Raw genomic sequence first — 24,378 nt, forward strand, 5'->3', positions numbered from 1 at the left:
AAAAGAAAGAAAAAGACTTGCATTGATGTAACACTTTCACAATCTCAGGATGTCCTCTGGAAGCATTGTCACTGCTGTAATGTAGAAAACATGGCAGCTAATTGTGCACAGCAAGGTTCCACAAAGAGCAATGAAATAAATGACCAGCTAATGTTTTTGTGATGTTGGTTGAGGGATAATTATTGGCCACGACAATGGAAGTACTCCCTTGCTCTTATTCAAAGCTGTGCTGTGGGATCTTTTGTGCCCAATTGAGAGGGCAGATGGCAATGTTTCCTCTAATATTTCTTTGCTGCACTGTGTGGTTGCTTTAAGATTGTTGTGCAGCTGCACACCTGCGCAGCATTGAGGGAACGTTGGCAGATGGATCGTTGGTTTAACATCTCATGCAAAAGATGGCACTTCCAACAGTGCTGCACTCCCTCGGTACTGCAATGAACTGGCAGCCTTGATTATGCGCTCAAGTCTGTGGAGTGGGAGTTGAGCCTGCAACATTCTGACCTAGAGGCGAGAGGGCTACTGTGGAGTCAAGGCTATGACACCATTGTATTCTGTGTTTTGGCCCTGCCTCCATCCCTACAGCACTATCCAATTTTCCCTGATAGTCAGGGCAGGCAGGAACCTTCTTCCATGCCTCTTCCATTCTCTGGTCAGTAATTAGGTGAGCACGGCAATGTCCATGGTCAATTGATCATTAATTTTTGCCTTGTCCTATGAGGAGGAGTGGAGTGACCTAGCTTTTAATAGTATTGCCAAAACTAGACCTTCCCAAATAGGGAACCTTAAGCATGCCAACCACATTCTACCATTCCACAGTGTTGTCTGCATTGTGCTTACCTGATGCGCAACACCAAAATGGTGACAGTTGATCCGTTTCATCTACCATCTGATAAATGCCCTGTTGAACTGAAACTGACTAGACCAGATCCCAAGCAAGCATCAAAGTAGCTAGGAAGGAAATGGTCTTGTTTCTGTAACAATTAGATCAGAAGTATGATGCCCTACCTATTGACTTTGTTTGTTGTTAACTTTGAAGCACACATGTTCTACATTGTACCAAAGTGAAAATGCCCCTTTCGTTTACTCAGAGTATGTGCACAATGGAGAGTGAGCTCGAGAACCAGTTAGGAGAATTCCACGTAAAAATGAAAGGTGAGTGACATTCCTTAAAACTTTTTTTAAAAAAAGAACTGAGATTTGATCCTGCTTAGATTAATGTGTTTAGTTTGGAAACTCCTTGATGTATGTACACTCCTTGCCCTCAAGAAATTGTGGTTCAAAGTGAATGTATTTTTATAATGGGTGATCTGTGCAGTGCTTCAGGGCTGTGTCATACATGTGTTTGTATAATATCCAGAGGAGTTCATTATGATTACATATGAGGCAGGTCACAATTTAAATGTTTTTAAATTACTGTAATTTACCATAGTGAGCAAGTGTAGAGTTGCTTGTACATGGAGAATGTATTTATCCTGGCTTTGTTCTGATAACATGTAAAATTATATAGTAATAATTGCAATGCCGAACATAGATTATAAACTAATTTGTGAGTCTCTTGTTGCAATCATGAAGATTAGTGTTTACTGAGATTGAATATTACTACTGTTGACATAAATGTTCAGAATATCTCTGATTCATCCACAGTCACGTGGGTGATGTCCTAGATTTAACTTTGCTGAACAGTGTAAGTTTTGACTGGCCTGAGATTGTGATGTTGAATGGAAGCTTTGAATAAGTGCAAAAGAGGGGTTAGAGAAAGAGAAGTTGAGGCTGATCTTGAATGCAACTGCATTGCTGACAGCTAGCGTCATAGAAGCAGTCCATCATCTCTCTGAGAAAAGGTTATTAATCAAACACTGACTGATGGACTCACCAAGATAGAGAAACAGCGACCTTTACTTTTTTTTTGTTTTAACACCTTCCTTCCTGTGCAAAAGTGGGTAATCTCTGCCAGTGGTCTAAGGTAAATGTATATAATATAAAACCTAGTATGGCTTTTTTTTTAAAAATCATGACTGGTGCATTGTTGGGCTCATTTGATTTCTTACCTCCAAGTCAGACTGCACCTGCCTTTCTTTTGTCAATATCTTCTTGGGCCCTCTTCAAATGAATTACTTGCTTTAAAAAAATATTTTTTGAGGGAGCACAAGTTGTTCTATGAAATTGTGGATGCCTTAAAGGCCTTGGAGGTATTGTCTTCATTTAAAATGCTGAGTATTTCCTTTTTGTTGCTTAAAAGATGGTGTCAGTTATGGCAGGTGGTCATTGTTTTCTTTGCACTTGAAGTGATAACAATGACTCATGGCTCTGCTCTCTTTTCAAATGATTGCAGCTTGCTGAGTACTTTTCGTGAAGACTTTGTTTTTTATATAGCCCCTCAGGAATGGTTTTGCTCCTGAAATACAGCATTTGTATTTGAGCCAGTAAGTTGACTTTATAAAGTGGTGACTGCCTGCTGTAACACTTGCTGCTGATGAGCAATGTGGAACAGATAGATTACATCACCTAAACATCTTGTAAAATGTGCAAGTTGAATCAGCAGTACAAGCATGGCTCAAGCAGCTGAAATGTGGGTTACTAGGCAACAGAGATAACTGCATTATCATTTGGAGCTGTGGGCGGAAAACATGTCAGTGGCTAAAGATTACCATATGAGGATGAATAACACTGACAGTTGCTTAATTTTGCCAGCGTGTAACTGAAGAAATCAGAAAGGATTTGAAGTCAAAGTAAAATGAATCTTGCATCAAAAGGAGAAGCAGTGTGAAGCTTTTCATTTTAGATCTGCAGATACAAATACCAATTGTTTGTGAAGAAGTAAAAAAAAAAGCTACAGTGAGAGGGCAACATTTCAGTAAAGCTGCACTTTCTTTTGCAATTGTATCCATTTGTGATTGATTTCATAAATTAAATGGATGTGAAATACTTATTTGTTTAGAAGTAATTACGATTCAATTATCTAATTAACTGGTTAACCCTTTTGTGCTTGTGGGCTGAGTTTGAGGTGGCAGTGAACCCTGGGGCTGGGTTTGGGGAGGTGCGCATTATTGTGTAAAGAAGGAAGGTTAGTCAGCCAAATGCAGCCTGGCATCATCTTTACATGCCTTGTACATATTTCCAAGTAAGGTATGGAGTAGCTTTACACTTAAGGGGAGATCTTCATTGGGAGATGAAATTTATGTATTTGCATTTGGTTGGCTAACAGCATTTCTAGTCGTGCAGTACAAGTACGCTTTGTATTTGTAACAGCCTTATCTGAGCAGTAATACGCATGCACAGAAGGGCAATCACCTTGAAAGTTTTTCTTAATCCAGGTAATTGATATGCCATGGGATTTGCATAGTGTTGTGACTGTAAAATTAATCAAGGAAATAAACTCCTGGGACCTATTGAGGTTTTCTGCATCGAATTGGTGTTGATTTGAAATACAAATTTTGAACATCACCTGTTTGTTTTGTGATGAATCGATTTTTCCAACCAGCTGATACCAGTCACTGCCTTTTAAGAATTGCTAAGTTTGGGTTCTTGTCAGTTCTCCGAAAAGCTTTTGATTAACAAGGCACAGAACTTTCTATTCTAGTAACTGGCAGTTTTGCAGATCTGTTTCGATGCAAACAACTCTAATTTTAAATCTGACCAACAGGCCCAGAGTGGTGATTGTACTTTGTACAATAGCCCAAAGTTATCATGTTATCATTGATGTCTTGTGAATAGGACTGCTGCCTTTTGCCTAGTCAAAAACAAGAATGCAGCAGGGCTTTGGATAGAGCTGCTGGCATATTTGGAGACTGAAATCTGTCTCAGTTACAGAGATATCGGCAGCCATCTATAAACGTTCCAACAAGCCTGACCATTGGTCCAGTTTTTGAGGTAATGGCTGGTTTTCCCTCTTGTGAACAATTTAATTATCTTCAGAAAACTTGGAAAAGATGTGTTACCTTATTGTAATGTCAACAAATTGGGCAGAATTTTTATATAGTCACTGAGTTTGTTGTTTTAATTGAGCTCAAATTGTCATCCAATTGTAATTTATTTTCAGGTGTTCATATATGAATAGAATGGATTTTCTTTTAGTTAAACTTAGGCTATGTTGTCTTGGGAGAATTACTTTAGGGCATGAGGGCATCTTCAACTTTTTTGGGGAGATTTTGTGTAGTATCAAGGAAACATCTGCTCCAGATCTGTGAAGACATGATTCGCAAAAGACTCTGTTATTGAGGAGGCTGACAGCAGGAAGTGGAGCAATGCTTTCAGTCAGACTTTGTGTTTTTGTAATTAAGTTCAGCAGTGCAAGACTTTTTAAAGAAATATTTAGCTTAGGCCACCATGTACTTCTCATCAAAGGCAGTAGCTCAGCCCATTATTGCATTTCCAATTCTGCAATAGGTCATTCCAGGCATTGGTGACACGTGAAATTTTTCCCTCCGTTAACTTTCCTGCTTCTGTAGAATGACCTGTTGCAGAGGTGGAAATGCAATAATCAATGCTCATTTGAGCAGGAAAGGCCCCATGTGAATTACGTAAATGCCATTTGGACTGTAGAGCATGTAACTTGGATCAAGCAGATGGAAGTAGGCCCTGTATTTAAACGAGAAAATTAAATCATGCTGTCTACATCCATTTCAGAATGCTTTGACATGAGCTACTATTTTGCATCATTTTGTTAAGTTCTGTTAAGTTAATTAAAAACGTAACCCACTGGTCCACTGTATAAAGCACATCTACAATGCTACATAAATGGAGGACAGATAGCAAATGTAGTGAAGAGGTGAAGAGCTCCTGTAGTGATTTATTGATTTCCCACCACCCCCCCCCTCCCACCACCTTTGTGTTAGTAACTGTTATAGCTCTGTTTGGAAACATGCTGATACTGCAGCATGCTATACTTTAGAGCTATTGGTGTATTGATTGCCCTTGGTGCCCTAGATGGTCACTTGCTGGGCTACTTAGTTGGCATGGAGTAAAGAGACTCTTGCATAATATAGGAGTTTCTCTACAAGGCGGAGCAATCCAAAGGAGCATCAACCCAGACTCCCTTTATCCACCAACTCATATGAAATAAAAGAGCCCTGGCAGTCCATATGGTTTAGGGTGGGGTAGTGGTGTGTGTTTGTATAATGGGGCAGAAGGAGAGGGTGAGAGCAACATCAACAATAGTCCCAGTTGGGGGTGTGGATCAAGAGTGCAGTATGTTATATTGGGTGAGGGATCACAGACGGTACATATTGTATTTGGGTGAGCGAGAAGGGAAAGCTGAGGAGGATGAGAATTTCTAACTCTTCGATTAGTTCAATCATCGTGATTTAATAAGCTGTCTTCTGACACTTCAGCATATTTACCTTTTGTGTATTCAACAAAATCTCGCAGCAATGTGGTGCTCTTTAAATGTTAAACACATGGAACAGACATTTTCAATAACTTGTGCTGAACAGAGTTCTTTCAAGCATTGTCAGACGCTAAAGGAAGCCAAGATGTCACATAACCCACAAGAGGTAATGCTAAACAATGATTCTGGCTTTGAGCAGCCTGATTAAATATGTGGGGAGCATTCAGTCATTTCTATAGAGTTTAGTGATCGCTCCATTAATGGAGTATTTATGTAATATTGATTACAGTTTTAAGTAATCAGTTCATGATTAATCACACAACTCATGCCACAGCTTATTTATGCTGCACTCAACTCTTCAGCTAACCATGATTCGAAGAGCCATATTTTCTCCTGCCCATATTTTGGTATCCTTCAGCAAACCCTATGTGATCTGCAGATAACTTATCATTTATTTTTCACGACTTTTTTGAATGTGTATTTATTGAGTAAAATTTAACTATCCAAGAAAAGAGAGTCTGAATGCTGCTGCGTAATTCCATTTAGAATTGGCTTATTTTGAGCTGGAATAGCCTTGCAAAGGGCTGCGTATTTGAAATGATCCATTGTGGGTGTTAGCACAAAGAATTGAACTGAGGAATATGTTCGCATGCCTCATCAACTGTGAATACATAACTGCTGGCAACCAGATATCTCTTCAGAATCTGTCTGCAGAGAGCTGGCAGCTAATGAGATCACAATGGAAAACTTAGTGTAAGCATTTCGTTTTGAGCTTATATTTAAATGCAAATTACAGAAGAGGAATTTGCATTGAATGTTGGCTAATTTCAAACTGCTGAGGATGCCTGTGTTGTATCTTTGACTGCCACTAACTGGTGAGCAGTAACAAAAGCAATGCCAAGGGAAAAAAGGTCTTCGTCAATACGACTATTGGTAGCTTCATGTTTGGTCATTCCAACAAAAAGACTACTGGTGAATTGTAGGTCACGAGGTTAACATAAGCACACAATGTGATCTGCTGGGCTGGTTTTGATCGTCTGAGGGGATTGAAGAGGAATTTTCCAAATTTCTTACCCTATTTTTTGGCCCTGGGTCTTTCTAGCCTGTCCCAAGAGATTACATGGCTGTTGGGAAGTGGGAAATGTCTAGTCATGATGCTCCAGGCATCATGAATGTGGGGCAGACTGGATGGCTGTTCTTTTCCTGCCCGCCATTTTTCTATGTCATAAGTGCACCAAGCCAAAGACCTTAGAGTATTTTTATTTATTTAAAGTTTCCATTTAGTTTTGGTGGTTTGACATCCTGGGCACCCCACCTTAAGAAGGATATATTGGCCTTGGAGGGAGTGCAGAGTAGATTTCATTGAATGATACCTGGATTCCAAGTTAAATTATAAGGAGAGGTTAAATAAACTCTGATTGCGTTCCCTGGAATTTAGAAGGTTAAAGGGTGATTTGACTGAAATTTAAGATGTTGAGGGGAATTGATAGAGATAGAGAAAAACAATTTATGCAGATAGTGGGGTCTCGGACTAGGGAGCATAGTCTAAAAATTAGAACCAGATCTTTCAAGGAGTGAAATTAGGAAAGGGTGGTAGAAGTTTGAAACTTTCTTTCACAAACAGCAATTGATACTAGGTCAGGTAATTTTAAATCAGAGCTTGTTAGATTTTTGCTAACCAACGGTATTGAGGGATCTGGAGTTAGGTCAGAGATCAGCTATGATCTCATAATGAATGGCGGAACAGGTTCGAGTGGCTAAATGCCCTGCAGCTATTGCTATGTATTTTGAAATGTTTCAATTTTTGAGTCTGGAGGAACCCTGATTGTTAGGTTTCTGTTGCTTCCTGGATGCCGTTCCCACTAAACTGCTGACCATCACACGTCCCTTCCTGGCTCCCATGACGGCCAAGGTTGTAAATGGTTCCTTGTTCTTCAGACACTACACACCTTCCTTTAAAAACCATCATCACCCATGTTCTGAAATAAAAATCTACCCTCAACCTATCTTACTTTCTAACGACCACTCCTTCTCTAACCTCCCTTTCTTCTCCAAGGACCTTAGGCATAGATCTGGGAGGAGACAACATGTTCGTCTCTCCCACAACTTCATCTTCAAATATATTCAGTCAGATTTCTGCCCCTCGGAGCACAACTGCTGCATCTTCCCCACATACGTGCTAAGAAATCATCCACGCTGCTGGTTCAGCTTCCAGGTGTATGCTGATGACACCTGCCTCTTGACCCTTTCATTGTCCTTGTGCTATCAGACTGCTTGTTCATCATCTAGTCTTAGATGAGCCATAACTTCCTCCTGCTAAATATTAGAGAGGCCAAAACAATTGTCTTTTCCCTGCCAAGATCCCTTGCCACCAACTCCATCCCCTCCCAAGCCACTGGCTCAGCAAGAACCAGGCAATTTGCACCTTCAAAGTCCTAGTTAATCCAAAGCTAAGATTCCACTCCACATCCTCTCCATCACAAAGACCACCTAGTTCCATCTCTGGCCTCACCCACCTTTATCCCTACCTCAACCATCTGCCATTGAAACCTTCACTCATTCTTTTCTCATCTCCAGACCTAAATATGCCAGTGCTCCCCTTACTGGCCTACCATCTGCCACGCTCTCTGAACTTCATTTCATCCAAAGTTCCACTGTCTATTTCCTGTCCCACTCACCCATTGTCCCAATTTTGCTGGCCTGTGTTAACTCCTCGACCTCCCAGTGATTTGAATTCAAAATTCTGTTCCTTCTATTTGAATGCTTCTGTGACCACACCCCTCCTTATCTCTCTTTTTGATATATAAAAAAAGGATTGTTGCATTTTATTTCCCATTTAAACATCTTGCATGATAAGGTCCAAAATAAAATAATTGAAATGGATTGTTTGTGAACAGCAGTACAGAAGTATAATTAGAGGGAGGCACTTGTACACGAGAATTTGTCTGAGGATTCTGTAGTAGTCTTCCGAAGATCGGTGCTTGAAGGGGCATCACATGGCTGCAGTCTCAAATGGATCTTGACATTGAGTATTTCCCCGTATTATAATCCAACCTTCCTTTTTAATGTACATAAAAGCCTGTATCTTCTGCAGCTACCCTGATCATGTAGTAATATAGTTTACAGTGGCTGTGATCATTGTTGTAGAAATCATAGCTTTCTTTTGTTCCTATGTGCTAGTTTTCTATGCGTGTTTTTTTCTTCTAATAAAGTGTGTCTTGTTTCAGGGCTTGCAGGGTTTGCACGTCTCTGCCCAGGAGACCAGTATGAGGTGAGGAGATATTTTAATCAGCTTATAAGATTTTTTAAAATGCAAGTCAACCTCAAAGATTCAAAATTATTTTCTTTAACCACATTAAGTGAAGTATCACCATTCTGAGGTGGTAGGTTATTAGGCACCATTTGAAAGGTGCTGAAACGTATCATTATGTAGGTGATGAATTAGTGAAAGTTCTTCAGCCTTTTATATTTTAAGATTGTGTCCTGCAATCCTCCAGTAGTTTGTAGTAATCTTGGTCTGGCAATTACAATGAGGCTTCTGCTTTCACATTGAGTTCTCTAACTTCCTGATCCCCAGAACCTTAATGGGAGCAGTTTTTCTTCCTCACAGAGCTTCTTTCCTCCTCCTCCCCTCCCCTCCCCTCCTGAAGATGTTGACTGCTTGCTGGCATATAATTCCACTGGTCGTGCATTAGTACCATATTTCACCCAAGGGGCCATTGTTCATGTGTGAGCTTCAGCAGACTATTCAATCACTGGAAGCATCACAGCTAAACCTGATCTTGTCCTTGACCAATGTCCACACATGCACCCACTTCCAGCAGAGGGTCACCAGGCGGTGATCAAGAGTTCTAGAACAAATTACAGAACAGAAGGAAGCCATTTGGCTCATTGTGTTCATGCTGGCCGAAAAAGTGTTATCCCTCCTAATTCAACCTTGCAACTCTTGGTCTGTAGCCCCGTGGGTTATAGCATCTCAAGTGCATATCTTTTTATATGCACTGAGGGTTTTTGCCTCCACCACCCTTTCAGACAGAGTTCCAGACTCCCGTCACCCTCTGGGTGAAAAGAATTCTCCTCAACTCCACTCTAATCCTTCTACCAATTACTTCAAATTTATACACCTGGTTATTGCCCTCCCTGTGAAATAGGTCCTTCCTATCCAATCTATCTAGGCCCCTCATAATTTTATACACCTGAATTATATCTCCCCTCAGCCTCCTCTATTTGAAAGAAAACAATTCCAGCAAATCCAATCTTTCCTCTTAGCTGAAATTCTCTGGTCCTGACAATGTTTCTCATAAATCTCCTCTGTATCCTCTCTGGTGCGATCAGATCCTTCCTGTAATGTGGTGACCAGAACTGTACGCAGTACTCTAGCTGTGGTCGAATTTGTGTTTTATACAGTTCTAGCATAATCTCCTTGCTCTTATACTCTATGCCTTGGCCACCTTATCTACCTGTTCTGCTACCTCCAGGAATTTGTGGACGTGAACTCGAGTGTACAGGGTCAGAGGGACCTGGGGGTGCATGTGCATTGATCTTTGAAGGTGGCAGGACATATTGAAAGAGTAGTTAGCAAAGTGGGCGGCACAGTGGCGCAATGGTTAGCACCGCAGCCTCACAGCTCCAGTGACCCAGGTTCAATTCTGGGTACTGCCTGTGTGGAGTTTGCAAGTTCTCCCTGTGTCTGCGTGGGTTTCCTCCGGGTGCTCCGGTTTCCTCCCACAGGCAAAAGACTTGCAGGTTGATAGGCAAATTGGCCATTATAAATTGCCCCTAGTATAGGTAGGTGGTAGGGAAATGTAGGGACAGGTGAGGATGTGGTAGGAATATGGGATTAGTGTAGGATTAGTATAAATGGGTGGTTAGTGGTTGGCACAGACTCGGTGGGCCAAAGGGCCTGTTTCAGTGCTGTATCTCTAAATCTAAAAAAATATATGGAATCTTGGGCTTCATAAATAGAGGTATAGAGTGCAAAAACAGGGAAGTTATGCTGAACCTTTATAAAGCTCTGGTTAGGCCTCAACTAGAGTATTGCTTTCAGTTCTGGTCACTACACTTTAGGACGGATGTGAGGGTGCAGAGGAGATTTACCAGAATGGTTCCAGGGATGAGGGATTTTAGCTGCAAGGTTAGGCTGGAGAAGCTGAAGTTGTTCCCTTTGGAGCAAAGGAGATTGAGGGGACATTTGATAGAGCTGTACAAGATTATGACAGGTTTAGATAAGGTAGACAAAGATAAGTTCCCATTAGCTGATGGCACAGGACTAAGGGACACAGATTTAAGATGTTAGGCAAGAGATGCAAGAGGGATACTAAGAAGAATTTTTACGCAGCGAGTGGTAATGGCTTGTTGCCTACATGGGTGGTGGAAGCAGAGACGATGAACGATCTCAAAAGGAAATTGGATGGACACTTCAGAGAAGTAAACTTGCAGGGCTACAGGGATAAAGTGGGGGAATGGGACTGACTGGTTTGCTCTGCAGAGAGCTGGCATGGACCTGATGGGCCAAATGGCCCTCCTGCACCATAGTGACTCTCTCTGAAACATCGTCTTCCAACAATGCATCACTGCCTCAGCACTGCACTGAAGTGTCAGCCTAAATTACCTCAGCACAAACTGAGAATCATTCATGGGAATTTCTGTTGTGTTTGGCTTGGCTCCTCACTGGATAAACATGCGGAGCCATTGGGGAATAAACTTGAAAGCACAGTACAGCAAAGTTTACATTTTTATTCAGAACAGCTATGAATACGGGAGCTGTTTGGTAATGGTACACTGTAACACAAATGACTGAAAGTTGTAAAATGGAGTTGGAGTAGAAGATTGTAAGTAACAAATGGCTTAGTATTGCTGCTATAGAAATATCCATATGTTGCTGTCTGACCACACAGTCTTGCTGTATATTTTGATCTGAGAGGGAGCAGAAGGATGAATGCACTTATGATGAATCATAAATCTCTCTAACATCTATTGGCAGATATTTATGAAATACGGTCGTCAGCGGTGGAAGTTGAAAGGTCGCATTGAAGCAAATGGGAAGCAAGTGTGGGATGGTGAGGAGATGGTATTCCAGCCTCTTGTTACAGAGTTCCTCTCAATCAAGGTAAGGATCATAGGCCATCAGAAACAGCAACATTGATTTCCCACCTTTCACTTATTAAGATTCATGGAAAAAAAATCTGTTTGGAGGGAGTGGCTGAGTGCAGTGTTCTCAGATGATGCAAGGAGACATCCCACGTAATTTTGTTTACTTGACATGTTCCTGTTTACAAAAAGGAACTTCTCCAGCAGGAGGCCAGCCGATGCTGATGAGTGGTCTCAAGTAAACTAGTGGAAGAAGTGACACTGCAATATTTTTGCCACAGGCTGCCAGACTAAAAAACTGAATCCTGGGGCCAAAACTCAAAGCCTGTGACCATTATTCTTGGCTGTACTGAAAATAAAATCCTTTTAAGCAAAAGCTGAAATGTAAACTGTTATGACCAGGTGAGAAAGAGGTCTAGGGTTCCCTTTCAGTCTTCACCTGGTCTTGCTATAACAGGGTTTAATTTTAAACACACTGTTTTTAGCTTCCCCTTGGTGATTCCTTGTTCACCGCTTTCCAATTATAAGGCAAATAAACCAGCACAAACAGGCTTTCTTAGGTTTGTAGAAGAAAAGTTGAAATTTATTAAACTTAAACTTTAATTCAGTTAATGCCTATGGATACATGCCGTGCACACGCTAGCATGCATACGCAATACACACATACAAATAGAGACAGAAAAGAGCAGAAAAAAATAAAGTGGAAAGGTTTGACGCAATATCTGAAGAGTTTTTGTTACAGTTCTTCAAGCTCTCTGTAGAGCCCTTGATTGTAGGTAGATCTTGCTTTTCGTTGGGGTCCAGTATTCTTCTTAAATCTTGTTTGCTGTAGGAGACTTTTCTCTCTTGGGGTTCATGTGTCTTCGTTGGATTCAGAGGCTTGTGAGAAAGAGATGGGAGCAGACAGGAGAGAGATCTTCTCAGTCCAGGAGCAAAGAGACTTTCTGCCCAAACTGTTAGTACAAAAACTCAGGTGCCCAGCAGGTTAGTCATGTGACTAGCTGGTTTGACCATGTCCGTTTGTGTATTCGGCCATCTTAGCAGTCAGCCTTCCACGTCTGGTGACCAAAAGTCCATTGTGGGTTGAATGTGTCAGGGAATGGCTGCTTTGCCCTTCCAAACACTGTCTGTTAATATGCAAATGTCTTTTCCAGCCACGGCTGATCTGTTTAACAAGATCTTTCTTCACTCCAGTAACAGTTTAAAATCAATGTTCATGGCAAAATTAATGTGCCTCATTCTTGGCATGTGGGGGCCTAGCATGACCAAACAAAGACTGGAAGATAACATTTCTGCTCCCACCCTCCCTGCTACGAAGTTTCTCACAAAAGAATGTTCCAGCAGTTGCTTACCCCTGTAAGGCCTCATGCACTGCTTCCCTTTGACTGTCCAGCTGAACATACCACGTGGAGCTCTTTGTACAACACCCAAGCCAACCGTTCGGTTCTGTCCCAGATCTTAAAATGGTTTCCATGATTCTCATGGTTTTTGCCTGGACCATAAAGATGCAGTAACCGGGTTAGTGCCCAAATGCTTGTGAACTGCAGGATTCATAAATCATGTTGTCAAACTTTAGCCGGTGTGCAAATGGAAATAATATAAAACTGTTGTACAGGAAAAAAATGGTGCTGTCCGCTGGACTTGGCAGGGGGAAAAGTGAGATAGTCACCTAGTGTTTTGTACATCTCATCGTGGCTGCTGATAGTGATGGCAGGCTTTCTTGTTGAAGGTTTTGACTCCTTACTGGGGGCACAGTCCCACTAACACTAATCACTTGTGAGTAACACATCCAAGTGCCCATTCCTCATGGGTGAGCCTTCATGTTGAGAGTTGGCAGATTGTTCGATTGCAGGGGTATGGTAGCTAAGCTGATCTTAACCAGGAAAGTTTGGAGGAGGGAGGGAGATGGGGCATCACTGGGTAGTAAAAGGAATGGGATCCTGGCTGATCTCCTGCCCCACCTCAATTCCCCCAGGTTACTGAGGGCAGTTGTAACACTTGTACTGTCACTTTATCTGAGATGACTTAACCCAGACTGCGAATGGAGCCTGGAACCTACCTGGCCTATATGTCTCTGATATTCACAGCATAAATCCATCACCCTGGCAGGGGAGCCGTGCCCAGTGAGTTTTAAAGTGGATCAGAATGATAAATATCTTGTATTTTAGTAAATTTAGTAGCCCTTTAAATTTAAACACCACCTCAGAATACGAGGGTTAGTTGTCAAGCTGCTCATCTTCTGACAGTCTAATGGCCTGGAAAGGCAGGCCAAAGATAAATCTGTATTTCCACCCTGTGTCCCATAACCGATGGAGGACAGAGAAAAAGGTTTGTTTAAAATGAAAGACGAAATCTATTAGATTAGGTAGGGAGGGAAGAAATTTCAGGAGAAGTTCTTAATCTGGGTTTCTGCAAGGGTTGAGTCATGCTGGTTGGCCTGTTATAGCTTCAAACACTCTGCATTGCAGGGCTATTGTCTATGTATGAATATAGTGAACAAAACAGCATTTAGAGCAGCAGCAGCAACATGGAATGGGCTCATTCATAATATGGATGGCATTAATGCATGGCATTTTTGGGTGAGAAAAGAACTGTTCTGGAAAGCTTTGAAGCATCAAAGACGTTAATTGGTTCATTCTTGCAGGTAACGGAGCTGAAAAGCCTGGCGAATCACGTCATAGTTGGCAATGTCTCCTGTGAAACAAAAGATTTGTTTGCAGCCCTGCCTCAGTCTGTCGCTGTGGATATCAATGACCTAGGAACTATTAAACTCAGTCTTGAGGTCATTTGGAAGTAAGTCTTTCATAGTCTAAAAATCATTGTTGTGTGTTCATGGCACGGGAAATGCTTTGTCTGTAGCAAGAGCTTGTAAGAATATTAGATAATCAAAGGACTACTTTCATCTGATTACAATGGACCCTTTCACTTGCAATCTGCTACAAGTTCTGCTGTGATTTTTTCCAAGAAGTGTGTCATTCAGAATTTTTTATTTTATTTATTTTTTATTTAGAGATACAGCACTGAAACAGGCCCTTTGGCCCACCGAGTCTGCCGACCAACAACCACCCATTTATACTAACCCTACAGTAATCCCATATTCCCTATCACCTCCCTACACTAGGAGCAATTTACAAAAGCCAATTTACCTATCACCTGCAAGTCTTTGGATGTGGGAGGAAACCAGAGCACCCGACGAAAACCTACGCAGACACAGAAAGAACGTGCAAACTCCGCACAGGCAGTACCCAGAATCGAACCCGGGTCCCTGGAGCTGTGAGGCTGCGGTGCTAACCACTGCGCCACTGTGCCGCCAATAAACTGCACAATTGCAGATGATCCGCTCAACTCAACCCCTTTTATTAAGAGTCCACTCCTTATTTGGGCAGTTTTCAACAGAATTATATTTATTTATCAGCTAGTCAACAAAAATCTTGCAGAAGATACAAAAAAGGACAGGAAAAGACTCAGATGGCCTCCCACACTTCTCCTGTGTCACATGCTGCAATCTGTGCACCTCACCTGCACCCTTCCCCCTTCCATAGTCTCACAATCCCTTGAGACGTAAAAGAAAGCCTTGCCCTATTTAGGGAGGATAACTCTGGGATGTTCCTCTCAGACCACTTCTCCCCCCACCCTTTCCTCAGGCAATTAAGCAAGCTCCAGGAGACTGCAGTGATTGGTACCTCTACCCTTAACAACCCACCTACCTTCTATTACGGGAGATGTCATCCGCTCACAGGAAGTTTTCCAGCTTCACTTTGAAAATTTTGTAGCAAATGCACACTGGCCATATGCAGTGGGCACTTATTCCAGAGGTTGACAACTCTATGGAAAGGTAATAACTTTCTAGCGTAACTATATTTTCAAAACTTGTACTGATGCCCCCTACTTCTGCCCTGCTATCAAGCTCAAGGAGCCTATCCAAATTGACAGAATCCAATTCCTTCATAATTTTAAATACCTCAATCTTACCTCTTTAATGTCTGTGCTTTTCCAAGGTTAAAAAGGCCCATTCCTTCAAACCTGTCCTGCTAACTAAGGGCCATTAAACTAGGGCTAAGGTCCCTTAATTCATCAAGTGTCCCCCCTCTGAACTTTTCCAGGACATTGATACCTCTCACCATGTAAGGGACCAAAAACATACACACTATTCTAGACGTGGCTTGACAAGTAAGAATAGGACTTTTGGCTTTATATTTAATTGTCCTAGCTACGCATCCTAGCACTATGTACACTTTCGCAACAACGTGGGCGCTGTTTATCTTTCACCTACAAGATGAGCAGCTCCAATAAGAATAGAGCTAAAAGTCTCAAAACCTGTGAAAGCAAGAGCATTGTAAACGTTCCGCTCACGGAGTTGAAGATTATTTTGCAGTACTCTGTAATCAAACCCCAGTTTAGGATTGGAAAGGATAACAGAAAATGCTGGAAATGCTCAGCAGGTCAGACCGCATCCATGGAGAAAGAAATAGTTAATGTTTCGTATCGATGATCTTTCATCAGAACTGAAACTCCAACTCTCCACAGGTTTCCAGCAGTATTTTGGTTTTATCCCAGTTGATAGTTCAATAAATTGGGGCTTTTCAAGGGCAGCCCGTGACTGTGGCTTTAGTCAAGGCTTCCTTGGTGCTCTTCTTGGATGCTGATTTTCGTTCCTCAGGCATTTTCAAACACGGTTTCAGACACAGCAGCAGAATGTGTTGGTTATCTTGTGTCTTATTTCAAAGTATGTACAATAAATGGGGCTTAAATCAACTGACAACAAAGGACAGGCACCAACATACCTGGGCAGTGGGTGAGGGCTAAAGGAATGAGTATTCTGAAGTATGGAGCTATTCAAATGTTACTAGTACATAAACAAACATTAAGATTATCAGAGACCTTGTTTGTTTTATTCCTGTTGCTGGCACTGGGATTTAATGTTTCCGCCTGAAAAATTTGTGTAGACATTTTCATCAGTTTTCTCCTCTCTTTGTGCCTTGACAGGATACAGTTCTATGGTTGCCAGTTGCCCTCCTGTATCTTGCCCACGTGGCTGTTCATTCATGAACCTTGACGCTGAGTGTAGGCAGGCTATTTGACTGCAAGGGCCATCATATCTGACCCCAATCCTGTCCAGGTTCCACTCTTTACAGCAAGGATGTAATCTGGAGTGAGAACCCTGCCTGACAGCCGCACCCCACCACTCCCTCCCCACCGCCACCCCCCCCCCCCTTCCACCCCCCCCCCCCAACTTCCCCTAAACCAGGAGTCCTGTTGGCCTTGTTTCAAAACAGTACACCCAGTGCAGACTGGGTATTGAACTTAGGACTTTACTGTTCCATTTGCTAATTCACTAGATAAACTTGCTGTGCGATCCAGGGAGCAAGAGTTTGTTACATATTTAAACTTGGTACACATCAGTCAGCTGATACAGTTGTCCACTTAAGATGGAGTTGGTGTGGGTTTTGGGATTTTGAGCTGTACTCGCTAAAACTGTTAATCATGCAAGTAAATCAAACATTGGATCCGTGCACAGCAGGGTTTTGCTGCTTTGCTTTCCTGAGATAATAATGCAGCTGGTTGATAGATTTTTTTTATGGGGCAAAGGTGGGTATATGGAGTTAAGTTACAGATCAGCCATGATCTCTTTCAGTGGCAGAACAGTCTTGAGGAGGGGAGTCACCTACTCCTTTTCTTGCGTTCCTATGGTAGGTTGTGTAAATCTTGCAGTTCGATTCCAATGTGCGACATAATTCGTTGTGAAAAACAAACCAAAAAAATCACCCTTTTAGTTCTTTTCTTCCAGGTACATAATGTTGGTGCTATAGAGCATTCAGAGCTTGTAATTGACCTAGTTTTGCACTGCTCAATGGCCAGTCCCAGGGGATATGCTAGAAACAAATTCATTTATACCGATTATAAGCTGGAGAGCTGTGGTCACTCTCAGAAGAATCTTTCAACTCTTGATGAGTGCACTTGAGTTCAAAATTAGACAATCAAATCCCAGTCTCTGCACACACTTTTGTATCATATTTGAAAGCTCTCTATTAGCTGAAAATTACTGAAGTAATTTCTTTTGGGCCTCCTTATCTCGAGAGACAATGGGTAAGCGCCTGGAGGTGGTCAGTGGTTTGTGAAGCAGCGCCTGGAGTGGCTATAAAGGCCAATTCTAGAGTGACAGACTCTTCCACAGGTGCTGCTGAGAAATTTGTTTGTCGGGGCTGTTGCACAGTTGGCTCTCCCCTTGCGCCTCTGTCTTTTTTCCTGCCACATTTTATTAGAGTACTGAAAATATGACTTTAGTGTACTTGCAAAATAATTTAAAATATTCACTAGTTTTGATTAGCTTTTTAAACATGAACTTTGCAACTTAAATGATTATCAAGCTCATTGGCCTCTTTTGAGGATATGACTAACTTTTCTTTTTGCTCATGGGTGTGTTGGGATCAGCATGCATAATTTCTGACTTCCCCTCGAGTCACTTTTTTTTTAGGAGTTTGATCAAGCTTGACAAATGATTTCTGGACAAGATCTGCTAAAAACATGCTCAGAATTTTACACCTCTCTCTTTGCTTCTTGCACTATTAAATCCAATATTTTGCAAGCAGGTGTTGTGGCTGGAACTCCCTTCAAATGGCCTGAGTTTCTTTCAGTGTACAAGTTTCCACAGTGTCTCAGTGAGTGGATGTTTTGTCTCACGTAACTCAGCCATACAGATCAGGACAATTCCAGGTTCAATCCCAAGTCAGTGCTAAGTTTAGGTTGAGCTTAGCTAAAGCAGTATTTAGGGTGTTCTAGTTGTCCTTGGTCTCCCCTGGCTTAGAGAAGGTGAGGAGGGGGGGAAATCGGCAGCCCCTGCTGGAGAGGTTGTGTGTGTTTGTGTGTACCTTCAGGAACAGAAGTAATTTAAAAAAAAAGAAACTTTTTATTCCACACTCAGTAAAATATTGAAAGAAAGATTGTATTGTCATAATTAAGGGAGACTTAGATTTATGCAGAACCTTTTACAACTTCAGAATGTTCCAAAGTGCTTCACAGCCAATGAATATAATCGCTGTTGTAATGCAGGGGAAACACAGCAAGACCCTTGAAACTGGAATGGGACAAATGTCCACTTAAACTGTTTAGTGATGTGGGTTGAGGGATACATATTGGCCAGGATACTGGGAGTGTTCCCCAGCTCCTCCAATTGTACCATGGAATCTTTTATGTCCTAAGACAGCAAGCGGGGCTTCGGTTTATCACCTCATCTGAAAGACGGCACCTCATATGGTGGAACACTCCCTCAGTACTGCTTGATGTGGCAGCCTCGCATGATATACTCAAGTCACTACAGTGGGGCTTGAACTCGCAACCTTTTGACTCCAAGGCTACTGCTGAGCCATGGCTATATTACATGTACTGACTCCAACCTCCTTCCTTCCCCCGTCGATGCTCTCGCCACAGGATTATTTTTCTAATAAAACTGGATCAAGCAAAATGCCATCTTTGAATATAATTTGATACTACCCAGCAGTAGGTACTGGTGAAAGAAGGCAACTGTGTGTTTTTAATGTCAAATACCTGCACTAATCTCAGAGTTATGTACTAGGTACTGAACTCTGCTGTTAGAATATGTGGAAATAATCTTTGTAAGCGAGTTGTTCCTTCATTTGGTGTCTTGAAGTGTTGGTGGTGTCTGTGTCTTAACATTATTCTGTCTCCTTCAGTCCATTTGACAAAGATGATCAAACGTCTACTGCAAGTACTGTCAACAAAGTGCCCACTGTGAACAAGCGGTTCTCCACCTACAACCAGAGCCCACCAGATACTCCATCCCTGCGGGAACAGGCCTTTTATGTAAGTCTGTCTGCAGATGTTCACCTGCGTGTGGTGCTGCTGTGTATTCTGTCATAGATGCCAGTAGTGTTATGCCCTGAATGTACAGGCACTTTGCAGAACTGGCCAGACCAATATATTCCTTGAAATGTGTGAAGTGTTTTCCCTGACCTTATCCTTTTTGATCCAAACTGCAGGTAGCAAATCATCTTTGTTACAACCCAGTTGCTCTGTTGTTATAATTTTACTACCTGAAGATTTACCACCTGGGTTCGGAGTTGCCTTTGCATCATCTACCAGTAGGCAGTTTTAAACGGGTTTTGTGGCATTAATATAGACCTGCTTTGGGGTGGGATCATCAGCTATGACAGAGTATTGACTGCGCTGTTTAGAAAAGGAGTGAGTTTGTGTGCTTGTGGAAGGGAGGAGAAAGATGTTGTTGGGTGGTGATCAGGAACTCCTACCTCAGCCTGCTGGCACCGACACTCTTGGTAAAAGCCTCCTCCCTCCTCTGCCCCACTTTAGATCAGCTAATTCCTGACGGGCCAGGATTGTGCCTGGGGCTTTTCTGAGCTGTCTGGCTCAGTCAGTCACTGGTTAAACTTGCTGAACCACCAGAGAAGCCCGTTTAACACCTTCCAATTGGCATTGTTCTGGTTCATGCTGCTTCTGTTAAATTTATAAAGAAGTGAACTTTGTCTTTGCAGCATTCTTCTGCTGAGGTGAATGACAAAACTGGTGAAGTACATGGGGTGGGGTGGGGGTGGAGCATGGCAACAGATTAATGGGCTGTAAACCAATCAAACCAGGGCCCAAACTGTGAGGAGGAAGCTCAGATATTTTGTATGGGTGTGAATTGTTTGTAGTTTAAGTTTGCCCTGAGTTTCATTCTGACTTTAGATAGCGTCACATAGTTTTTGTCGCAGTTGTTCTGACGAATTTGCTGATTTAAGTTCTGTTTGTAAAATTGGTTATGCAATTGTCAGATTACACAATGAAGGGGCTCGCTTCAGTTTTGTAACTGTTGGATATCAGGCTGCTGCAGTATTTTAAATCTTTTTTTTTATTCATTCACGGGATGTGGCCATCATTGGCAAGGTCAGCATTTATTGCCCATTCCTGGTTGCTCTTGATTGTGATGGTGAGCTGCCTTCTTGACAACTGACTATCTACTTCAGAGGGCAGCTAAGATCAACCATATTGCTGTGGGTCTGGAGTCACATATAGGTCAGAATGGGTAAGGATGGCTAATTTCCTTCCCCAAAAGGACGTTGGGGAGAACCAGATGGGTTTTTAATCACAATTGGTAGTTTCATGGTTACCATTACTGAGACTAGTTTTTCATTCCAGATTTATTTAATTAAATTTAAATTCTCCAGCTGCTGTGGTGGGATTTGAACTTGTGTCTCTGAATCATTAGTCCTGGCCCCTTGAATACTTGTACAGGAAAATAACTAATGTGCTACCATTGCCCTAATGGAAGATTGCAGCATAACTCAGTCCTTGGTGTGTTAGTGCTTCAAAAAACATCATCATTTCAGACTCTAAGTTGCTTCAGAGCAAACTTGTCAATGAATAAGAAAACGTCACTGTAATTGTTGAATCCTGAACTTGTCATAAGTTATGTCAGTTATTCCGATAGTGACCTCAAATATACAGGGCAGTAATTAAAGTCTCCTTGCAGCTGATTACCGATGCACATTATTACCCAGTACTTGATAATCTCTAATATTGCTTTTATTCACCATGTCATAGATTAGTTTTTCAAAGTTAATGCCTCCCCAGTACAGTTGCAAAACCATATTCCAGCACTAACTCACTCATGGCAACGTTAGTTTAAAATCTTCACTGGGGCAGTGGGGGTCCAGATCATGTACCAACACATTGCATGCAGGGTCACTCCTCCAATTCCCTATCAGAACACTTCCTTGCATCTAGTTATAGAGCAGCAATGGCCAAGGTATGGGAGCAGATTGCCAGTTTTCCCTCTTGCCCAGGTACTATGTGGTAGGTGGGCAAGAGGGTCCTAAAAAGGAGTAAGTGGGTTGCAATCTGAAATGCTTCATTCATGATTTAATTGAAGAATAAATCATGTTCATTTACTATTTCTGCTCACAAGAATCCTTTGCAGCTATTGGCAGGAAAGCACAGTTGGTCCTTAACTGACTTGTTTCGAGAGGTTTTTGTTGAGCGAGAGAACAGCAGTTATTCCTGCAATGGTGTGTATCTTCTAAGTGCCAGGTCTAAGGAAAGAGAGTTCTGTGCAAGTCCTGATAGTTACTGACCTAGGCTAGTGCTGCAATAGGATTGTTGTCACAATGTGTCACTAAATTATAAACTTGCTTCCTATTATTCCTGTGCCTTCGGTGTGGTATCTAGAACGCAGCTGCTCATAACCGTGCTAATCTACATTTTTTTTAAACTCCCTCTTTTTTCCAGTGTTGTCAAATATTAGTAAGCAATGAGCAGGGAGACTAAGTTCTGCTAAGGATGCACAGTGGAGAAAATTGGGGAGGAGGTGCAACTCTTGTAATGATCCAGAACAGTTTAACCAGTTCACTATTTAACAGCATCCAGCAGTTGTAAGAATGGAGTCAGCTGCACATGGCATAACGTGAAAAGATCACAGACTTGGTTGCAGTCCTCCCTCTTGGATGGAGCTTCGGTCTGTTACTGCTTCCACTTTAGAATAAGAGCTGTTTCTAAGTGAAACCCAAAACGCTTTTCCACGTTCCTCTTTACTGAGTTACAGCTAAAAATGAATAGTGCTGCCCAGTGTTTACATTTTGCGACAGGTTTATCTCATTCACACCCTGCACTGTCTGTGGAATGAGCAGCTGCCATTGGTGGTCAGCAACTGGCTACTGGGCAGTGCGAGCAAATGGAATTTTTGTCTGATACGTTCCTGTGAAGCACTTTACAAACTTTTATTGTATTGAAGGCATTGTAAAAAAAAAATGTTGTTGTTAGGATGGGGTGACTGACTATGATGTCCCTTGTTCTCTGGAGATCTCTCTGGAAATATTCCTTGTCTCCAGACAGCACCTCTTGCTGTCATGTTTGCAATCTTGGTGTGTGAACCTGTATGATTCCAATTTTATGATATTGTAGCAATAAAAAACTGAAGATTAGTCTAGTTTGTTAATTTTATATCTGGCAATATAAGGAGCAGATTACCAGATGAGGTGTATCTGATCGGTAATTTAAAACAAATCTGGAATCCCAGAACATAGTTTTGTCTAAGTTGTCAAACGTGTCTGTGTCTGAAATGCTGGGCTAAATGTTATCAGTCCACTAGGGACGGCCAGGGAGTTGAATTGGGGGAGGGGGGGGGTGGGGGTTGGGGTGGTTGGGGCCCATTAGATAGTGAGGGAAGGTTTGGGGGAGATGGAATGTCTGTCGCCTTCCTGCACCATTGAAATTTGTCAGTGATGGGGAAGGTTGAGGATGGCCTTCCAGTCCAGAAGCCAATTGAGGCCCTTATGTAGCCAATTAATGGCCATTTAAGGGCCTCTTCCTGTTGCCGCTGGTATTTTACCAGCAGCTGGTGGGAGCTCTGCCCAGTAAAGTCTGATGCCCTCCCTGTGGGCTGGGGGAGGGGTTGCCCTCCTGCTTGGGCAATCTGTGGCCCACAGAGTGTTCTCTGGTGGTGAAGGCCACCCCTAGGCCAACAGCCTTACCGACCCGACCCCCCCCTCCCCCGCAGCTCACAGGGGTTGCCTGATTGTGCTGGCGAGCCCACCCCCACTTCCCTGTTCTGAGGCTTCATGGCTGATCCTGGTCCTGAGCCTCCAGCAGTACCAGCAATGGCCATCGCTCACGATGGTGCTGCTGAGCTGCTGTCCCCTGATTGATCGGCAACTCTTGGAGGCAGGAACCCTCTCCTTAAAGGGACGGGGACCCCCAGCGCCGGCATTTAACTGTCTGTGTGCCACAAAATGCAGCTGGGGGTCCCCCATATGGCCGAGACAGGGTTCCCCTTGCCTTTCTGGCCCAACATTGGGAGCCCCTCTGCCTGCATAAAATTCAGCCCACTGACTTAATTTGAATGTTGTAAAAAGGCAAATCTCCACTATTGATTTGTGGCAGCCCTTTGAACTTAGTCAACTCTGTGCCTGAGCTCCACACAACATTGATGAATTCTTATTTATTATTTTAAAAAATGTATACAACAACTTGCATTTGTGTGGCCCCAAAGTGCTTCACAAAGCATAACCAGACAAAAATTGACACTGAGCTAAAGGACTAGACATTAGGACAGGTGGCCAAAAGCTTGGTCAAAGAGGTAAGTTTTAGGGAAGATTTTAAAGGAGTGGAAACTGGTGGAGAAACTTAGGATGAGAATTCCAGACCTCGGGCCATAGACAGTTGAAGGCATGGCCACTAATGGTGCGGTAAAAGGAGGAGGGGTTGATGAGGCCAGAGTTGGAGGAATGTGAAAGGTTGTAGGGCTGGAGAAGGTTACAGAGATAATGAGGGGAGAGGCCATGGAAGGATTTGATGACCTAGTAGATTCTATTTTAAGAATTTGTAACCTAGATATTGAATATTGCAGGTTATTCAACTGTGGGAGCCATCATGGTTGAGCCTTGTGCAAGGGGTTCACTGGGTTTCAGTTAGGAGCAGAAACTCTGATTTCTGCACGCCTAGGAATGGGGGGCATCTCTGTCATATAAAAATTTGTGAAATAACTGAAATATGGATGTGTATTTGGTATGTAATCTTGAATGGTGTCACGTGAATATATCGTTTTGCATACAATCTTCACAGAATAAAAAGCCAACCAAACTAGTGTTACAGTGAAATAACAATACAAAATGCTGGAAACACTTAGCAGGTCAGGCGGTATCTGTGGAGAAAGAAACCTTTAACGTTTCAGGTTGGTGACCTTTCATCTGCAGTATTTTGCTTTGTTCTCTGTTGCAGTGTACTCAGTTGACTGTACAAGTCCCCCAATCTTGCCCTTTCCTTCTCATATTTAGGAGGTGGAACTATTTTTGAAGTCAAGTTTAAAGCAAGCCAGGGGCATTGTTCTTCAATTTGCCTGGCTCAGATTCCTGGCTCAGTTCGCACTAGTGGGTTGAAGATTTCATCGCAAAATGCAGTATTTGTGGCATAGATTGACTGACTGTGCTGGAGCTGTGCTGATCCTATTTCTAGAC

General features: G+C 42.4%; 1 protein-coding gene across 4 annotated transcripts in view; it reads left to right on the top strand.

Annotated features, from left to right (window-relative positions):
* ripor1 (RHO family interacting cell polarization regulator 1) overlaps positions 1-24,378 on the top strand; it is a 346,423-nt gene that overhangs the window by 281,984 nt on the left and 40,061 nt on the right. For all 4 annotated transcript variants that reach the window (XM_068049514.1, XM_068049515.1, XM_068049512.1 and 1 more), the window contains 5 exons: positions 1,089-1,152; positions 8,554-8,597; positions 11,310-11,435; positions 14,061-14,209; positions 19,108-19,237. In XM_068049514.1, coding sequence (XP_067905615.1) covers positions 1,089-1,152; positions 8,554-8,597; positions 11,310-11,435; positions 14,061-14,209; positions 19,108-19,237 — 513 coding nt within the window. The remainder of the gene's footprint in view (positions 1-1,088; positions 1,153-8,553; positions 8,598-11,309; positions 11,436-14,060; positions 14,210-19,107; positions 19,238-24,378) is intronic.

Source organism: Heterodontus francisci, chromosome 17 (genome assembly GCF_036365525.1).
Source record: "Heterodontus francisci isolate sHetFra1 chromosome 17, sHetFra1.hap1, whole genome shotgun sequence".
In the NCBI taxonomy this organism is placed as follows: Eukaryota; Metazoa; Chordata; class Chondrichthyes; order Heterodontiformes; family Heterodontidae; genus Heterodontus; species Heterodontus francisci.